This window comes from Lepidochelys kempii, chromosome 2 (assembly GCF_965140265.1).
Source record: "Lepidochelys kempii isolate rLepKem1 chromosome 2, rLepKem1.hap2, whole genome shotgun sequence".
Lineage (NCBI taxonomy): Eukaryota > Metazoa > Chordata > Testudines > Cheloniidae > Lepidochelys > Lepidochelys kempii.
Genome location: NC_133257.1, coordinates 39,255,521 through 39,274,506, shown reverse-complemented (window position 1 = coordinate 39,274,506; position 18,986 = coordinate 39,255,521). Strand labels below are relative to the sequence as shown.

The window sequence follows — 18,986 nt, the reverse complement described above, 5'->3', positions numbered from 1 at the left end:
CTGAGTTCCTTCAGAACTCTTGGGTGAATAACATCTGGTCCTGGTGATTCATTACTGTTTAGTTTATCAATTTTTTCCAAAACCTCCTCTAATGAATAAAATTAAATACCTACATACTATGGTGATAGGCCATTCTGATAGATGAGGGATTTGTCTAAGGTTACATCTGATACAGTGATTTTGTGGATTTTCTTATCTTCTGGACATTGTTTAAAGCTTATTTTAGGGTTAATTTTCATTATTGTGTGTCTTTAATCTGAACTCATATAAGGCTATGCTTTGTCCTTATGTTTACCTTTCATATGAAACCTCTTTTTCTTGAGCTATGTTGATATATTACAAGAAGACGAATTAAAAATTTCTCCTTTCCATGTTATTTACAGGGACTTCTGATGGGTAGATATATATATTCTAGGGCTGTCAATTGCAGTTAACTCACGCGATTAACTCAAAAAAAGTAATTGCGATTAAAAAAAATTAATCATGGTTAATTGCAGTTTTAATCCCATTGTTAAACAATAATAGAATACCAACTGAAATTCATTAAATACTTTAGATGTTTTTCTATATATTTTCAAATATATTGATTTCAATTACAACACAGAATGCAAAGTGTACAATGCTCACTTTATATTTTTATTACAAATATTTGCACTGTAAAAATTACAAAAGAAAGAGTATTTTTTAGTTAATCTCATGCAAGGACTGTAAAGTAGTGGTTCCCAAACTTGTTCCGTCGCTTGTGCAGGGAAAGCCCCTGGCGAGCTGCGCCGATTTGTTTATCGGCCACGTCCGCAGGTTTGGCCGATCGCGGCTCCCAGTGGCCACGGTTCGCTGCTCCAGGCCAATGGGAGCTGCTGGAAGATAGCTGTAGAGCAATCTCTTTATTGTGCAAGTGCAACCTACAAATGTAGATTTCTTTTGTTTGTTACATAACTGCACTCAAAAACAAACCAATGTAAAACTATAGCTCCTACAAGTCCACACAGTCCTACTTCTTGTTCAGCCAATTGCTAAGACAGTCAAGTTTGTTTACATTTACAGGAGATAATGCTGCCTGCTTCTAATTTACAATGTCACCTGAAAATGAGAACAGGTGTTCGCATGGCACTTTTTTAGCTGATGTTGCAAGGTATTTACACTCCAGATATGCTAAATATTTGTATGCCCCTTCGTGCTTCGGCCATGATTCCAGAGGACATGCTTCCATGCTGATGACGCTTATTAAAAAAATAATGCGTTAATTAAATTTGTGACTGAACTCCTTGGGAGAGAATTGTATGTCTCGTGCTCTGTGTTTTACCCGCATTCTGCCATATGTTTCATGTTGTAGCAGTCTCGGATGATGATCCAGCACATATTTGATTTTTAAGAACACGTTCACAGCAGATTTGACAAAATGCTAAGAAGGTGCCAATGTGAGATTTCTAAAGATAGCTAAAGGACTCGACCCAAATTTTAAGAATCTGAAGTGCCTTCCAAAATCTGAGAGGGAGGAGGTGTGGAACATGCTTTCAGAAGTCTTAAAAGAGCAACACTCCAATGTGGAAACTACAGAACCGAAACCCCCAAAAAAGAAAATCAGCCTTTTGCTAATGGCATCTGACTTTGATGATGAAAATGAACATGCATTGGTCCACACTGTTTTGCATCCAGAAAAGGAGTACTTGTGGCACCTTAGAGACTAACACATTTATTTGAGCATAAGCTTTTGTGAGCTACAGGTCACTTCATCGGATGCATTCAGTGGAAAATACAGTGGGGAGATTTATATACATAGAGAACATGAAACAATGGGTGTAACACTGTAACGAGAGTGATCACTTTAAGGTGAGCTATTACCAGCAGGAGAGCGGCCGGGGGGGGGGGGTGGGGGGGGGGCGGGAGAAACCTTTTGTAGTGATAATCAAGGTGGGCCATTTCCAGCAGTTGACAAGAACATCTGAGGAACAGTGGGGAGTGGATGTGGGGAATAAACATGGGGAAATAGTTTTGCTTTGTGTAATAACCCATCCACTCCCAGTCTCTATTCAAGCCTAAGTTAATTGTATCCAATTTACAAATTAATTCCAATTCAGCAGTCTCTCGTTGGAGTCTGTTTTCAAAGTTTTTTTGTTGAAGGATAGTCACTTTGAGATCAGAAATCGAGTGACCAGAGAGATTGAAGTGTTCTCCGACTGGTTTATGAATGTTATAATTCTTGACATCTGATTTGTGTCCATTTATTCTTTTACGTAGAGACTGTCCAGTTTGCCCAGTGTACATGTCAGAGGGGCATTGCTGGCACATGATGGCATATATCACATTGGTAGATGTGCAGGTGAACGAGCCTCTGATAGTGTGGCTGATGTGATTAGGCCCTATGATGGTGTCCCCTGAATAGATATGTGGACACAGTTGGCAACGGGCTTTGTTGCAAGGTTCCTGGGTTAATGGTTCTGTTGTGTGGTGTGTGGTTGCTGGTGAGTATTTGCTTCAGTTTGGGGGGGCTGTCTGTAAGCAAGGACTGGCCTGTCTCCCAAGATCTGTGAGAGTGGTGGGTCGTCCTGCAGGATAGGTTGTAGATCCTTGATGATGCGTTGGAGAGGTTTTAGTTGGGGGCTGAAGGTGATGGCTAGTGGCGTTCTGTTATTTTCTTTGTTAGGCCTGTCCTGTAGTAGGTGACTTCTGGGTACTCTTCTGGCTCTGTCAATCTGTTTCTTCACTTCAGCAGGTGGGTATTGTAGTTGTAAGAATGCTTGCTAGAGATCTTGTAGGTGTTTGTCTCTGTCTGAGGGGTTGGAGCAAATGCGGTTGTATTGTAGAGCTTGGTTGTAGACATTGGATCGTGTGGTGTGGTCTGGATGAAAGCTGGAGGCATGTAGGTAGGAATAGCGCTCAGTAGGTTTCCGGTATAGGGTGGTATTTATGTGACCATCGCTTATTAGCACTGTAGTGTCCAGGAAATGGATCTCTTGTGTGGACTATTTCCCGTGTTTATTCCACCCCCTACTGTTCCTCAGACGTTCTTGTCAACTGCTGGAAATGACCCACCTTGATTATCACTACGAAAGGTTTCTCCGACCCCCCCCCCCCACTCTCCTGCTGGTAGTATCTCACCTTAAGTGATCACTCTTGTTACAGTGTGTATGGTAACACCCATTGTTTCATGTTCCTTATGTATATAAATCTCCCCACTGTATTTTCCACTGAATGCATCCAATGAAGTGAGCTGTAGCTCATGAAAGCTTATGCTCAAATAAATTTGTTAGTCTCTAAGGTGCCACAAGTACTCCTTTTCTTTTTGCGAATACAGACTAACACGGCTGCTACTCTGAAAACTGTTTTGTATTATTATTGAGCAGAAACCATCATTAGCATGGATGCGTGTCCTCTGGAATGGTGGTCAAAGCATAAAGGGACATAAGATTCTGAAGTGCATCTGGCACGTAAATATCTTGCGACACCAGCTACAACAGTGCCATGCGAACACCTGTTTTTGCTTTCAGGTGACATTGTAAAGAAGAAGTGGGCAGCATTATCTCCTAAAAATATAAACAAACTTGTTTGTCTGAGTGATCAGCTGAACAAGAAGTAGGACTGAGTGGACTTGTCGGCTCTAAAGTATTACATTGTTTTATTTTTGAATGCAGTTATTTTTTGTACATAATTCTACCACTGTAAGTTCAGTTTTCATGATAAAGAAATTGCACTACAGTACTTGTATGAGGTGAATTGAAATACTGTTTTTGTTTTTATAGCACAAATATTTGTAATAAAAAATAAATATAAAGTGAGCACTGTACACTTTGTATTTTGTGTAATTGAAATCAATATATTTGAAAATGTAGAAAACATCCAAAAATATTTCAATAAATGGTATTCTATTATTGTTTAACTGTGCGATTAATCGCGATTAATTTTTTTGATAGCTGTAATATTTTCTCATGAACTATTAGTAAAGCAATTTAATTTGCTGCTGATGTATTAATTCTAACATGACAAGTAATTGTGATTTGCTGATTGAAACCATGTAAATCTGCATTTTCATGTAAATTAGTGTCAGCTTTTTATTTAACATTCAGTATTTAAGTGGTTAAATTCAAGGTAAATTCTGTACCATTCCATTATGTAGGAAAAGGGGAGTGCTATAAGTTGTTCTTCAGCAAGGAGAAAACAGATTTGACAAGAAAGTATTATGTTCTTACTATGTATTGGGAATTGTTTATTACTCGAAATTAATCTGTATTCTGAGTGTTTTCTGTGGCAAATCAGTTTTTATAAAGGAAGACTCTTGAAGTATTTCATGCTGTGGACTTTGGTATACACCCCTCTATTGCCTTTACAATAGTTCCTTCCAATGATGCAAACTCTGACCTAGCTGATTAACTTCCTTGTAGAAACTGGTGTACTACTTGGAGGCGAGATTCCAACTAAAAGTGAAATGGGGAATGTACAAAAAAAGTTTTCCAGCAAAGGAGGTGGCTGTAAGTCAGAGATGCAGAAGCACAGTGAATACGCTGAGAAGAGAGTAAAAAAAGGCATATCCGAGAAAAAGACAATTGAACATTTACCAGACCATGAAGGTGAAGTTAATGGTTATCTAAATGGTAAAAAAAAGAATGAAAGCAATGATGTAAAGAAGGAAACCTCCAGTTCACATGGGACAGAATCGTCATCAGCTGGGAAAAGCACTTCTAATTTGCTTCCTCCTACTGCAGCAAAACTGAAAAGTGAAGGAAATGAGTTATTTAAGAATGGACAGTTTGGAGAGGCTGTGCTGAGGTACTCAGAGGCAATTGAAAATGTCATCAATTTAGGTGAGTTGTGTTACCTTATGAAAAGAGTAGAATTGCTATTATTGTTAAAAGAACCACAATTTAACCCTCATAGCCTATCCACAGATTTCTGACAGAAACTGACAGGCTGTAAATTCCTTTGTGATGAATAATAAAGTCAATTTACAAAATGAGTCACATAAAGTACAGTAGAGTGAAATGAATAGAAAGATTGATAATTCTTAGTGACAGGGATGTTTGCATATGTTTATGTACTAAGATAATTATATGCATTGTAGGTGACATACTGAATAAAAAGCTCCTTGAAGCTTTGCATCATCAGCGAACTGCAGCAGTGCAGTGTAACTCAGAACATACTATAGTCTTTTTTTATTCTAATTCAATGATATTTAAATAATGAACTTTCATTGTACTTGCATATAATTTTAGGAGTACAAAGTCGAGATGATCTAAGTATCTTGTATTCAAATAGAGCAGCATGTTACCTTAAAGAAGGCAACTGCAGTGACTGCATTCAAGATTGTAACAGGTAAACAGCACTCTTTCTTGTAGGGAAACAACATTCCTATTGATGATTAAACATTTTTAATTGGTTTATCGTTATTAAAATACTATTTTAACTAAGTCATTCTAAGGAAGGGCTAGTTCCTTGTCATATTGACAGGAATCTTTATCTGTTAAAATGTTATGAATCACTCACTACTGGGGAAAGGTAATTTTAAGAATATTGAATAAGTTGATGTTTAAAGACAATTAAATCTTCCCAAATGTACATAGAAATGCATGGAAGGCTTAAATGAACAAAATGTTAACGTTAAATGAAAACAGGCTCTACCTTGTTTGAAACCATTTTAAGTATGTTTACAGTAGAAATTGTTTTGCATGTACACTCAACATATTCACAATCTGTGTTACAATTGTGTTCAGAAACTCAGCTAGAATTCTGCTGTCTACTTATGGTGCATTGTTGTAGGGCACCATTGGCTGAAGGTCAGGTACCCTCAATCCCCCTGCAAAAAAACCCACTTTTTTTTTAAAGTATTGCTGTTTTTCCTAAAATTTCTGTTGAATTTCATAAGCAGTGATTGAGTGTAAGGCTTTAGGGGTTAAACAGGATACCATACAGTCAGAGCTCTCATCAGCCACTTTTGTAATGCCAGGTTGTAACGTTCTGGAGTGCAAACCAGACCAGTGGAGAGCATGGAGTTGCCTTACCAGGCAGGCTCCAGGATCCAAAGCATTGGACCTGGGCTGCTCAATATGTAGATGTGAGTGCATGTTTGTTGCTTACAGTGGGTGTCCCAGGCAGAGAGTCATAGTAACAAGGCATTGTGAGGCACTTGGGGTTGCAGGATAAGAGGTGACAGAACTCTTCACTGGTCTGGATTGCACCCCAGAATGTGACACACACACACACACACACACACCCCTAGAATATAAAAATATTAATAACTGGATATAATAATATAGATTTAGCTTTGAATTTTTATTAATTAAGCTGCTAACATATTGTATATAGTCTACCATCTGCTTTAGGAGTTTTCTAAGAGTGAGCAGGTTTTTTTCATATACTTTCTAATACTCTGCATAATTTAAACTTCGTTGTAATTAGTGAAGATATAAGATAGTTGAAAAAGACAGACGTTTACTGACCAAATAAAGTTACAAAATTATAGCAATAAATTGCTTGTTCTGTTTCTTTGAATATAACTCTGCCATTGAAAACAATACTGTGACCTGTGTTTTGTATTCTCTCTAATGGAAACCTATATCATCATCATCATCATCAGTATAATACTAATTTATGGTACTACCCATAATATGCTATACACTTTCTGTATAGACAGAGAGGTATGGTTTCTGCCATAATGAGCAGACACAACAAATTAGACAGAAGTTAGGAAGAATCGGAAATAGAAACAATATTAAACAAATATGTATATGTCCATTAGATTTGCTGTACGAAGCACAACAGAAATGGGTAAGGTTTAATAATGATTGACTTCAGCAAGGTCAGGGATGGCATAGTGCTTGTATTCTTGATGTAAAAAACAAAACCAAACCCCAAAAATGTTTTACACATTTGTCTTTTAATATTTGTTTCTTGAGAGGCTGCCAGGAATCCTCTTAGCTCCTCTTCCGCATAAGGGCCTTGGTTTGGTGTAACTTACCCTTTGTCTGTGAAAGGCAGGATGTAGCTCCCTTATACTAGCTTCCACTTCCCCATATTACTGCTATGGCATAACCTGTCAGCTGACTAACATTACCCTCCAGCTATACCCTGGAAATGCTTACTGGCTAGCTTCACCTCCCAGATGCTGGTAGTCCCCAAGAAATGCACCCCTTCCATCTGACTTTGTGTCTACCCTATAGATCGCACCAAATTTCTAGGTGTTATGAACCTGAAAATTAGTGTTTTCAAGGTTAAAAGAAAGTTAAGAGCAGTAGTTGAGCCTTGGTAAGTACTACGGAATGATGCATAATTGCTATTCTAAACTGTACTTAGCAGTAGAAGAGATCTTGGAAGCTTTTAAACACAACTGTCTTCATTATTTAGATATATACAGGAGTACATATCCTAACATCTAGCTGCCTAGAATCTTCTAAATCGCAATACTCCTATTGTCCCATTAACAAAAGACACTATTTAAATAGTGATGCTTTTGTGGGCATTTTGTGCTTTTGTGAACCCATCATGTCACTGGAGCAGTCCATGTAGTTTAGAAGTAGTGCTCATTGTGCTGCCCTAGAGACTGAGCTTGGTGCTTGACTGCATCAACAGCAGTGGCATCTGGGAGACATCCTGCCAAAACAGTCCATTTTTTCCTTGTATGCTAGCCTGTTGATCACAGCCAACAGGCAGTGTTGTACTGCTTGTATTATTCATGTTTTACAACTATGGAGGAACTGAAAGCTATTAGAGGAACAAGCAGACAGAACAAGCATAAGTTTGAGATCCACACAGATCTAAGCACCAATTAAGCAGAATAATCATCCCATTAAGATTAAGCAGAATAACCACATTAAGATGCTTTTAAGTATCATGGGCCTTAAATGCGTTCACTGTGGAGGAAGTAGGTTACCAGACGGAGTTAACAAATTTAAGTTAAATACATTGTAATAAAATATACTAGCATGTACATGGCTACATTCCCATTTCGAAGGTTCTTTTTAGTTGGTAATAAACCACTCCAGATCAGCTTTCCTATTTTGTCAAGATAACCCCCAAATGAAATAATGGACGTACTATGTATAGTTCTTTATATCATTGGATGGCTTCATTAGATTTACATGACCATTCTGTTTTGAGCCCTGCACTGCTTGTAATCTTTTTTTCTTTTGTATTCTCAAGAGCTCTGGAACTTCATCCATTTTCCCTTAAACCTCTTCTGCGACGGGCAACGGCATATGAGTCCATAGAGCGATATCGGCAGGCGTATGTTGATTATAAAATGGTTCTACAGATAGACAGTGGGATCCAGGCAGCAAATGACAGTGTTAATAGGTAACCTCAATTTGTGACTTTTGTGTTCTTATAAGATGCTGAATGGAAAAATAGGATTTTTTATTTTATTTGTTTTCCTTTATCTACTCCCTCTCTTCTATGTGCCTCAGAGTTAGAAGTATATACAGAAACACCAATTGTTTGTTCTTAATTGTGTTCACAGTAACATCATTTCCCATTTGTTGTATTCACTCTACAATTAAACCATGAATGTGAACTTGAAGGGGGCACTTTTCTTTTGCTTTCAGCACCTGTGAATGTACCATCTTTTTTCTTCTACTGTTCTGTCGTTAGTCCTTTACCCACACTGTATTGTTCCTCCTCTCTTGTTCTGTGTTTTCCTCATTTCTTTTTAATTCTGTGTTCTGTATTCTGTGAGGACAGCAGCAAAATGAAACTTGTAGGACTCCTGATCTCTGAAGTGCCAATGTTTGACATCTTCTAGCTTGCACAGAGATCCTATTGATTTTCACTGTGCTACCACTTGTCAACAGTAGCTTATTAGTGGCTTGTGCCACTTCCCTGGAACTATATTAAAAATTTGATTTTAATCCATGTCAGCAAAATTTCATGTTTTGTTGTGGATATTTTACTCCTTTATATGTGATTTAAATTTTATAACCTAAGGCAGAAATCTCCTGCAAGTTCTGCATGGCAGATACCGACTCCCAATATCCTCCTCTCTCTACTCTGCTGACCTCAATGAGAGATGCATGTATATGGGGAGGGCAAAATGTTAAAGCTGAGGTCTTCCATTGGATCTTTGAGAATTTTGCCCTTAATACTTGGGTCTGCATAACTTTATTCTTGTATTAGATGACAAAATACTATCTTGGCTGAAGTAGAACAATAATTTCACATGATGTTCTTGACAGAAAGGTCTCTAAGCTAGTGGTCTGCCAAACTCTCTTGTTTCAGTGTCTGCATTGGTCATCTATTTAACACTGAAGCAGACGAGAGAATCTCACTCTCTTGCCATACAACTTAAGTGCCCCTTATATTCAAGACCAAATTCATAAATACTAAAATGTGTAGCATCTTCTACATGTAGCTGCCAGTGGTAAAAGTGAGATGGAACTCTGGGGAGCTGTATTTCAGTGTTTGGGTAACAATATTTTTCCAGAGTATGAGATTTGAACCTCATACACCCCATGAGGGTAGCATCACCTTTTTAAAAAAAAAAAAATTAGTTATTGATATTCGAATACAGAGCAGATTAAATATGGGAGTTACTGAGAAGGTATATACATAGAACCTCAGTGCTTTTTTTTTTTAACTACAGCTGTATTTAAATGGCTTTACTTTTTTTGGGTGGGGCTTCAGTTTCCTCCCCTTCTTAACTTTTGTCTTTACCAGGTGAGATAACACTATAACGTCTACCCTTCTTTTCTTATTTATATTCTGGTATCGCCCAAAGGTCCTGATGAGGACTGAGGCCCTGATGTGCTGGAGCTGTACAAACATATTGGTAGCTATAGTCACTGTCTACACAGTGTATAGTCTAAGAAATACAATTTTTCTAACCTTTTAAATAGTTTCAAAACCCCATCATTTGTGCTGCCAACTGCAGATCATTAATTTCTGTAATTATGTTTAGAACAAAAGTGTACAGAATTGTGCTTGATACTTCAAACGTTGTCATACTTATTTCCTTTAACTTACAGTAAGTAATTCTATGAATCACAAAACTGTATTTGCTTTTTTTCTAATGTAAATATTGTGTATGAGAACAGAGAAGCCAGTATGCATTGAGCAATAGCCCACATATATTCAACATTCAGTATTAGAACCTGTTTTATAAAGGAAGACGGGGCATTGAGGTTATTCCCTATGCTTTTTGAAAAGCAAATGATAACTTTAACTTCTACTGTAGGTGTGTGTGCACGAGAAAGGCTCTTAGGTTAACATTTTCTGTAAAGGATGTTCTCTTTAACTGCAGAGTAAACTTGCTAGCACATCAGTGTCTACATCTGGTACTAGATGAGTTCCTGGTGTGGTGAAATTACGGATGTAAAACAATTGGTGTTCATGGTTTTACCTCCTGTATCACTATCTTTCATTTACAAACAGGCACTTTAGAAATTTCCCCTGATTGACATTCTTGTAACTTACTTAATGTTTAAGCTTCCTATTTTTTCTTCCTTAACATTTTCCCTTTTCTTCCCTCTCTAGGCCTTCCTTATGCTTTTAGCTTCTCTACTCATTACTCTTTCCTCCCTGGCAACCCTTCATCTTATTTCAGCTGCTTCTTCCTTCTCCTCCTTTGCTGGTAATTCATTTTTGGCTTTCAGATTTTGTTTTTAGAGCATAGCCCTCTTGCGTAAGTTTAAATACAATTTATTTATTTTAAAATTTTTATCATTTCTAAATTCAATTTAAATAGCTGACCAAATAAGGAAAATACTCAGTTTCAGTGAAGAAGAGAAACAATTTTAAAAGAAACAGTTTAAGAAGTGAATTGCAAAGGAAAAAAGGTGGCATTTCTACCTTTCCTGTTCCTTTTTGATGTAAAGGGTTAACTTCAAAAATGTATTTTAAATAATATTTTTCTACATGTCTTTTATGTTAGGAATATCAGGTCTTGGCTTCCTATTTTTATTGGAGAACTTTTTAAGATCCTCAGGGGATCTGATTGGTGATATCACAGGAAGTTGACTGACCTGCTGATCTTTTCACCCCTAGGTGAAGGGGAATCTTATTCAGGCTATCTTCTAGACTGACCTAAATAACCAAGTCCTCCAAAAATTTTACAAGCAAAAATGGAGCTCCTGAGGTTCCTATTATTAGTCATGTAAAAGACAAGCAGAATTGTTAAAATAAAACTTTGAGATTCTGTATACATCATAAAGAAAGCATTGAAGGGTGTGAGCAATTTATTTATTTTTGCTTTGCAGTCCACCATTAATAAGAGAGTTTGTCATGTTGGTTAGAATATGTTGAATGACTTCTTTTTTGGTGCCTGATACGTTACCCTGCAAGAGTGGTAGCAAGCACTCTTATCTGAGGGACCTTGCTTATGGAAACTGTTCCCTATAATGGGGTTCCAGAACCCAGGTTTGGTAAGCTTCTTTTCAGTGAGGCTTTTAATCAGTGGCATTTTACCATTGACTGCATACCATCAGGTTTCTGTGGCTAGTTTTTTGTTTTGTTTTAAAAATTTCTGTTAAATTGACTGATATTTTTACTGTTCCTTTTTAATTATTGTAAGGCGTCTATAGGCTATGGCCATGGGGAGTGTGTATATGCACTTCCATTCACTAAATGGACTTCTCGTTCTAATTGACTCAAATTCCAATATGTTTCCTGTAATACCAGTTGTTAAACTTTATCAGAACAACTCTGCAGCTTTTGTTACAAACGTTTATATGAAAAGTATACTGTATAAACATGGCCCTATCAAATTCATGGTTCATTTTCATAAATTTCATGGTCAATGCACTTTAAAAATCTTGAATTTCACAGTTTCAGATATTTAAATCTGAAATTTCACAGGGTTGTAACAAAGCATGAATATGTATTTTAAAACGGCAAAATATAAACATGTAAAGCCTTTAAGTAAGTGTTTCTCAAACTGGGGTTCCCGACCCAAAAGAAGGTCAGAAGCTTGTTATAGGGGTGATGAGGTATTGCCACCCTCACTTCTGTTATGCCTTCAGAGCTGGGTGGCTGGAGCCAGACACCTGGCTCTGAAGGCAGCGCTGCTGCCAGCACAGAAGTAAGGGTAGCCTGGTATAGTATTGCCATTCTTTCTTCTGCACTGCTGCTGGCATCAGTGCTGCCTTTGGAGCTGGAGTCAGCGCAGAAGGAAGGGTGGCCATCCCGTAACCCCCACAATAGTCTTGCCAACCCCCTTTTGGGTCAGGACCCCCAGTTTGAGAAATATTGCTTATAGGATAGTGTAAAAGTACACAAAAGACCAGATTTTGTGGGAGAGACCAGATTTCACAGTCCGTGACACATTTTTCATGGCCGTGAATTTGGTAGAGCCCTATATATAAAATGGATCTTTGTGATAAATCCCAGTAAATCCCAGTATTGCAACATGACTATCTGAATGTTTTCTTGTAAAACACCATTCCTGGTGCAAGACTGTCCCTAGCACGGCTGAGTGACTGGATGGGGTGTGGGATACAAGGAGCCACCCCTCCAGCCCATGCATCCTTTATAAGCATCAGGGACAAATACAGTCTTGCTCCCTTTGAGCCTGATTCAGTATGCACTGAAGTCAACAGGAGTCTTTTCACTGACTTCAGTGCCCATTGGGTCAGGCCCTCTGCGCACGATTGTGGGCACACAGCCACAAATGGAGAAAGGCTGAGCAGGGAGGAAGCAGGGTCCTGGTTCAGTGTGGAGTTACTCTGCTCTTTACTCAGAACAATATCTAAATACTGTGATCTGCCTTCTGTGTAACATGGCTTATTTTACAGTGAAATAACCAAAGCAAAGGTCAGGGCTATTCAACTTGCATAGTACCCTTAATTTTATATGAGCTACTTCATTCAAGTTAGAGTGAGAGAATATTTTGCCTAGATTAAAATAAAATTATAACTCAGTAAAACAACACCACCATGTACCCTTACATATCTCTTACTGAAAGGCACCAATTGTTAGTTTAGAGAAGAACACTTTTTTGTTCATTAGCTTGAAAAGAAATTAAGCAGCTAGGTGATAATGTGGAATTAGTGAGTGCTGCCTGTATTTTGAGTATGATGCAAACGTTTTTTTTAAAGATTAAAATTTGAAAAAAATTGCATAAATCAACATAGCACATAAATATAGTACATAAAACAGTACCTCATACAAATCAATGTATCAGCATCCATTTCAGTCTATTATTCTGTAAAATAGTGCAATTTTTTTGTAATCTGTATTACACAAAATATATTGTGTAAATATAGTTACAACCTCTTATAGGAAACAAGGTGGATGAGGCAATATCTTTTACTGGACCAACTTCTGTTGGTAGGAGAGGCACACTTTTGAGCTGGGTCTGGGAAGTGTACTCAGTGTCCTAGCTAAATACAAGGTGTAATAGATAGTTTAACATAAGTAGTTAACACCTGTTTCAAGGGACCATTCAAGGTAAAGTGGCCTGTTAACACATCTTCAGTCATTTGGGAAGCTGGGAGTGGTGTTTAGTGGGTTACAGATAGTTGTAATAAGCCATAAATCTAGTGTGTCTATTCACTGGCCAGGATGAATGAGCTTGCATATACATACCAGATGTAAAAAGAAAAGGAGTACTTGTGGCACCTTAGAGAGTAACCAATTTATTTGAGCATAAGCTTTCATGAGCTACAGCTCACTTCATCGGATGCACGAAAGCTTATGCTCAAATAAATTGGTTAGTCTCTAAGGTGCCACAAGTACTCCTTTTCTTTTTGCGAATACAGACTAACACGGCTGTTACTCTGAAACCTGACAGCTGTTACTCTGAAACATACCAGATGTGTTCATCATAAGATCCTTTAATGCAGTGTTTCCCAGACTTGGGATGCCGCTTGTTCAGGGAAAGCCCCATGACTGTAGAGGTGTTAATGGGTCAATTCACCTTGAATGGTCCCTTGAAGTATATGTTAACTATTTATGTACACAGTGTGTTCCACCTTGTATTTAGATTTAGCTGTGACACTGAGTACATTTCTCAGATCTGAAGAAGAGCTCTGTAGAATCTCAAAAGCTTGTCTCTCTCACCAAGAGAAGATAGTCCATTAAAAGATATTGACTCATTCACCTTGTCCCTGATATCCTGGGACCAGCACTGGTACAGCAGCACTGCATACAACCTCTTATAGAGTCTTTTTGTAGACCTTTGAGGGTCTTGTGCAGGGCCGTCCTTACCCATATGCAAAGCACACAGCTGCGCAGGGCACCAGGAAATTTGGGGCACCAAATTTCCTGGTGCCCTGCGCAGCTGCCTTCTGCTCCAGCCCCTGCTCCCCCCAACCTCTTCCCCTGGGCCCCTTCCTCACCCCAGCCCCTCCCCTCAGCACTCACTGGCGGCATGGCTGAGGCTGGGTGTCTGCACTCCCACTGCTGGTGAGTGCAGGCCAACCCCTGCCCCTGCTCCGCCCCAGCCCCGCCCCCACTCCTGTGAGCTCTGCAGCCAGGCTGGGCCTGCACTCACCAGCAGTGGGAGTGCAGCGACCCAGCCTCAGCCATGCCACCAGTGTGTGCTGGGGGGTGGTTCTCCCCTTCCCCCAAGCCAGCCCCGCCCTCCCCCCCCCCCGTGGAAGCCTGGGGCCCCACCCCCACCACGGGGGGGCTGTGTAGAGCCCCAGAATTGCATGGGATGGCTCTGGTCTTGTGGGAGTGAGGAGACCGGGATTGGGCCCTAACTGTTCATCTTCTGTAGTTATACTATAATGCTAAAAACCCCTTCAGTGTGTAAATACTGCACTGTAACAATTTTTAAGACTAAAGTCAAGGGCAGGAAATGTCAATCTGGATTACTTTCTTTCATGCCAACCTCATTTTTAATGTTGCATCCAACATTGTTAAATCCTTTTCAGATGTATATCAATTGTTTCTTTTAATGAAAAAGGATTTGTCATATATAATAATATATTTTTGCATCAGTGGTGGGATTGATACGCCTGCAGATTGCAAGATTATGAAATAAAATTTGAATGTAGCATAATTTACTGGACAGTGCAGAATTTTCCTTCAAGAATTGGTTCCTAAGCTCTTCCTGATCTTTTTTCTTAATTTAGAAAAGTTTCTAATCCATTTTCATTAATATTTAATATTTTCTTTTTAAAAGATGCTATAAAATGTATAGCAGTGTTGTCAAGCTTTTTATAGGTTAGATTGATTTATTTAGGTCTTAATCTAGAGCCCATTGTGGTCAATCAGGTGACTCGTATTGACTTTAATGGGGTTTATATTGGGCCTGCTATGGGTTGGAATAAACTAGTTGCCTACAATTTGGGAGCAGTGAAAGTACACTTCTTTAAGAAAAGAATCAAGTTAAGAGACCATTTTAAATATATTTTCTTTACTTTTTAAATGGGGATAATAATTCATGCTTAATTAGAGACTTGTAGAGCAAGAAGGTCTTAAAATACAATGTAATACATACTTTGAGTTGCAGTAGTGTTTCAGAAAGTAGTTGTATGTATTTAATGTGGCATCAACTGCTGTAAAAAGTACATTTGTGTCTGAAACTAGTGTATATAATGTTACAAGCAGTGCCTTTAATTTCACATCTGAGATAAATTAACAAAAAAAAAAATTCCGGTTTTAGTTTATACATTAAGCAGGACTCAGGGCTCAATCCTGCAAGAGGCTGGGAACTCTCAATACGCACTAGCTGAGGCCCTGACCCAGCCAAACAATCACATGCTTAAATGCTTTACTGGCCAGGCCTATGTGAGTTTCTCCTTTGCTGAAAAGACCTGTATAAATACCAACAAAGAGCATAAAGACTCTAAGGAAAAAAAACTAAGGATCTTTTTAAAAAAATTCAGGACAATGCTACTTAAACTGGGCACTATGGGCAAACCGACACTAGAAGCACTACATCAGTGCAGCTGCACTGATGCAATTGCACCGCTGTAGCGCATCTGGTGAAGATGTTCTATGCCAACAGGAGAGAGCTCTCCCATCAGCATAAATAAATCCACCTCCGCAAGAGGCATAGCACTGTCCACACCTAAGTCGGTGTAACTTACATCAGTCGAGAGGTGGCTTATTCACATCCCTGACCGACGAAAGTTATACCGAAGTAAGTGATAGTGTAGACCTGGCCTATCAGATTTTTTTTTTTTAATTAGTCTCTTTACTGATAACTGCTTAAATAATTTTAGTGAAAGAATTGAAGGGCAGTAATATTTTTAAAATTGAAGTTAAGTTGTAAAAAGAAAAAAAATATGAAAAATAATGTGTGTTTTTCTCTTCAGAATAACAAGAACTTTAATAGCTCAAGATGGACCAAGTTGGAGAGAGAAGCTACCACCAATTCCAGTTGTCCCTTTTTCTGCTCAGTTACACAAATGGGATGAAGAAAGTTTTACTTCAGAGACTAAGCGAAAGAAGTCTGCAGACTTCAATGGAGACAGACAGTCAGAGATGAAGAGTATGTATAGCATATGCAAATATGTAGAGGTAGAAAAATGGAAATATAGTTATATAGTTTAACAAAAGTTAAACATACCATTGCTTTTCAGAATATTATCTGAAGAAGCAATATACTTAAATAATATTAATAGCAAATCTTTCTGAAAGGATAAGTTGGATAATGGTCAAAATTGGATTTAATAACCTGTAAAGATCCATAATGTTACGCTTCTTTACCACCCAGTGGATGAGTTTTCAATGTGCATTTCTTTTAGAAAAATAAATAAATAAAAATAGATAAATAAATAAAAATGCACTTGGTAAGAATATTGATCAGCAATATGTTGATACCCACTGAAACTGTCCAGTGACTTTCCTATTTACTTAACCTTAATTACATCAATTTATTTTAAAAGTAGAGTCGTGCTCTACATCATGATAGAAGGTTGCTGTGACTACTGCATAGCCTCTCTCCACTAGTAATGTTACCTCTTAGCTCAAGGATGATTTAGTTGGTGTTGGTCCTGCTTTGAGCAGGGGGTTGGACTAGATGGCCTCCTGAGGTCTCTTCCAACCCTAATCTTCCATGATAAGTATACAACGTGGTGAACCCATAAGAATGGCAAACGTTTGTTTCTAAAGCATGCAGTTTTCAGGGAACTCAGGGCTTGTCTGAATTGTGTGCGCCTAGTGCTGCGTGGATGCTGCAGGTGCAAACTAAAAGATACCTAGTTCGTATTAGCACAGCCTTCTTCAAATGGGGTTATGTTAATGTGAACTAGATACTTTTCAGTTTGCACTAGCAACGTCCACACAGAACAGTTATACAATGCATTCTTCAGTTCACATCCCCCATAGTCTGAACTACATGGCCATGTAGACATAGTTTCAGTTACAGGAAATATTTTTTTCTCTCCTAATCTCCATGGCATTAGATGATCTAACCATAATTTATTACCGGAAAAAGGCATGTCCTCAATCAACCTCCACTCCTGAGATACTAAAGAATTAATGATATTACTGCTGTCTGAAAGGTGATCTGAAGAATTACTCTTGACCTTTTGTATACCAACTGCAAACAAAAAACACATTTATAGTTATAACAGATCTATGTACAAGATGAATTAACTAAGCAAAAAATAAATGAAGGGGTGGAGGCAGATATGTTGGTAATATTAGGTAAGATTGAAAATTGATGTTAGTATTATTTGTTTGTTGAATACCAACAATGTGCATTAGAATTTTGCCTGAGAAGGAAATTTGACTCAAAGAATAAGACCAGGCAGTAATCATTTACAGTAATATGGATTTTATAGGGAAAGGGTAGTATTGCATACTCAACCACAGTACAACTACGGAAAATCACTTTCCATGTAGGGAACGCAAGCTAGATAAATGGAGAGATAAAACAGCATTTTTAATCAATTAATTTGAGTTTAAATTTCCCAGACTACAGTGTTTTTCTTAAAGTTATAAATGCATCACTTTGCCAATTTGCCCAGTCCTCAGTAATGACAGAAATTGGTTTTACCTTTCACTTCTGTAATGATGAAGTAGCAGATACAAAATTATTCAAGATAGTTAAGTCCAAAGCTGACTGCAAAGAGTTACCGGAGGATCTCACAAAACGGGGTGACTGGTCAACAAAATGTCAGATGAAATTCAACATTGGTAAGTGCAAAGAAATGCACATTGGAAAAAATAATCCCAATTACTCATATATAACGGTGGGTTTTAAATGAGTTGTTACCACTCAAGAAAGAGATCTTGAGTCATTGTGAATAGTTCTCTGAAAACTTCAGCTCAGGTCCCAGCAGCAGTCAAAAGGCTAACAGAACTTTAGGAACTATTAGGAAAGTGATAGAAAATAAGACAAAATATTGTAATGCCAGTATGTAAATTCATGGTGTGCATACACTTTGAATACTGTGTCCAGTTCTGGTTGCCCCATTTGAAAAAGGATATAGTGGAAATGGAAAAGGCTCAGGGAAGGACAACGAAAATGATCAAAGGTATGGAACTGCTTACATACAAGGAGACACTAAAAAGATTGTGGCTATTCAGCCTGGAAAAGAGATGATGGGGGTGGGAGGTGGGGAATATGATAGAGGACTCTAAAATCATGAATGGTGTGGAAAAAGTGAATAGAAAAGCATTATTTACCCTTTCCCAAAATACAAAAACGAGGGGTCAACTGATGAAGTTAATAGGCAGTAGGTTTGATACAAACAAGAGGAAGTACTTTTTGACACAACTCACAATTAGCCTGTGGAACTCATTGTCATGGGATGCTGTGATAGTCAAAAGTGTAACTGAATTAAAAAAAGAAGTAGGTAAGTTCATGGAGGATATGTCCATCAGTGGCTATTACTCAAGATGGTCATGGGTGTAACCCCATGCTCGGGTGACCCTAAACCTCTGACTGCCAGAAGCAGAGATGGAAAGACCGGTGGATCTCTCCAAAATTGCCCTGGTCTGACTGCAGCTCTGGTACTGGCCACTTTTGGAGATAGACTAATGGTCCATCTCGCCCAGTAGCCTGACTTTTTATGGCAGTTCTTATGTTCAGTTAGATACGTTGCTTAATAAATGTTTAAATTTTTAGCTTGAAAAGGTGATTTTGGTAAGGATTGATGGTATACATT

General features: G+C 38.2%; 1 protein-coding gene across 2 annotated transcripts in view; it reads left to right on the top strand.

Annotated features, from left to right (window-relative positions):
* The window catches only part of SPAG1 (sperm associated antigen 1), a 66,827-nt gene that overhangs the window by 29,154 nt on the left and 18,687 nt on the right, over nucleotides 1–18,986 (top strand). For both annotated transcript variants that reach the window (XM_073330448.1, XM_073330449.1), the window contains exons 11-14: nucleotides 4,380–4,799; nucleotides 5,208–5,307; nucleotides 8,131–8,283; nucleotides 16,185–16,360. In XM_073330448.1, coding sequence (XP_073186549.1) covers nucleotides 4,380–4,799; nucleotides 5,208–5,307; nucleotides 8,131–8,283; nucleotides 16,185–16,360 — 849 coding nt within the window. The remainder of the gene's footprint in view (nucleotides 1–4,379; nucleotides 4,800–5,207; nucleotides 5,308–8,130; nucleotides 8,284–16,184; nucleotides 16,361–18,986) is intronic.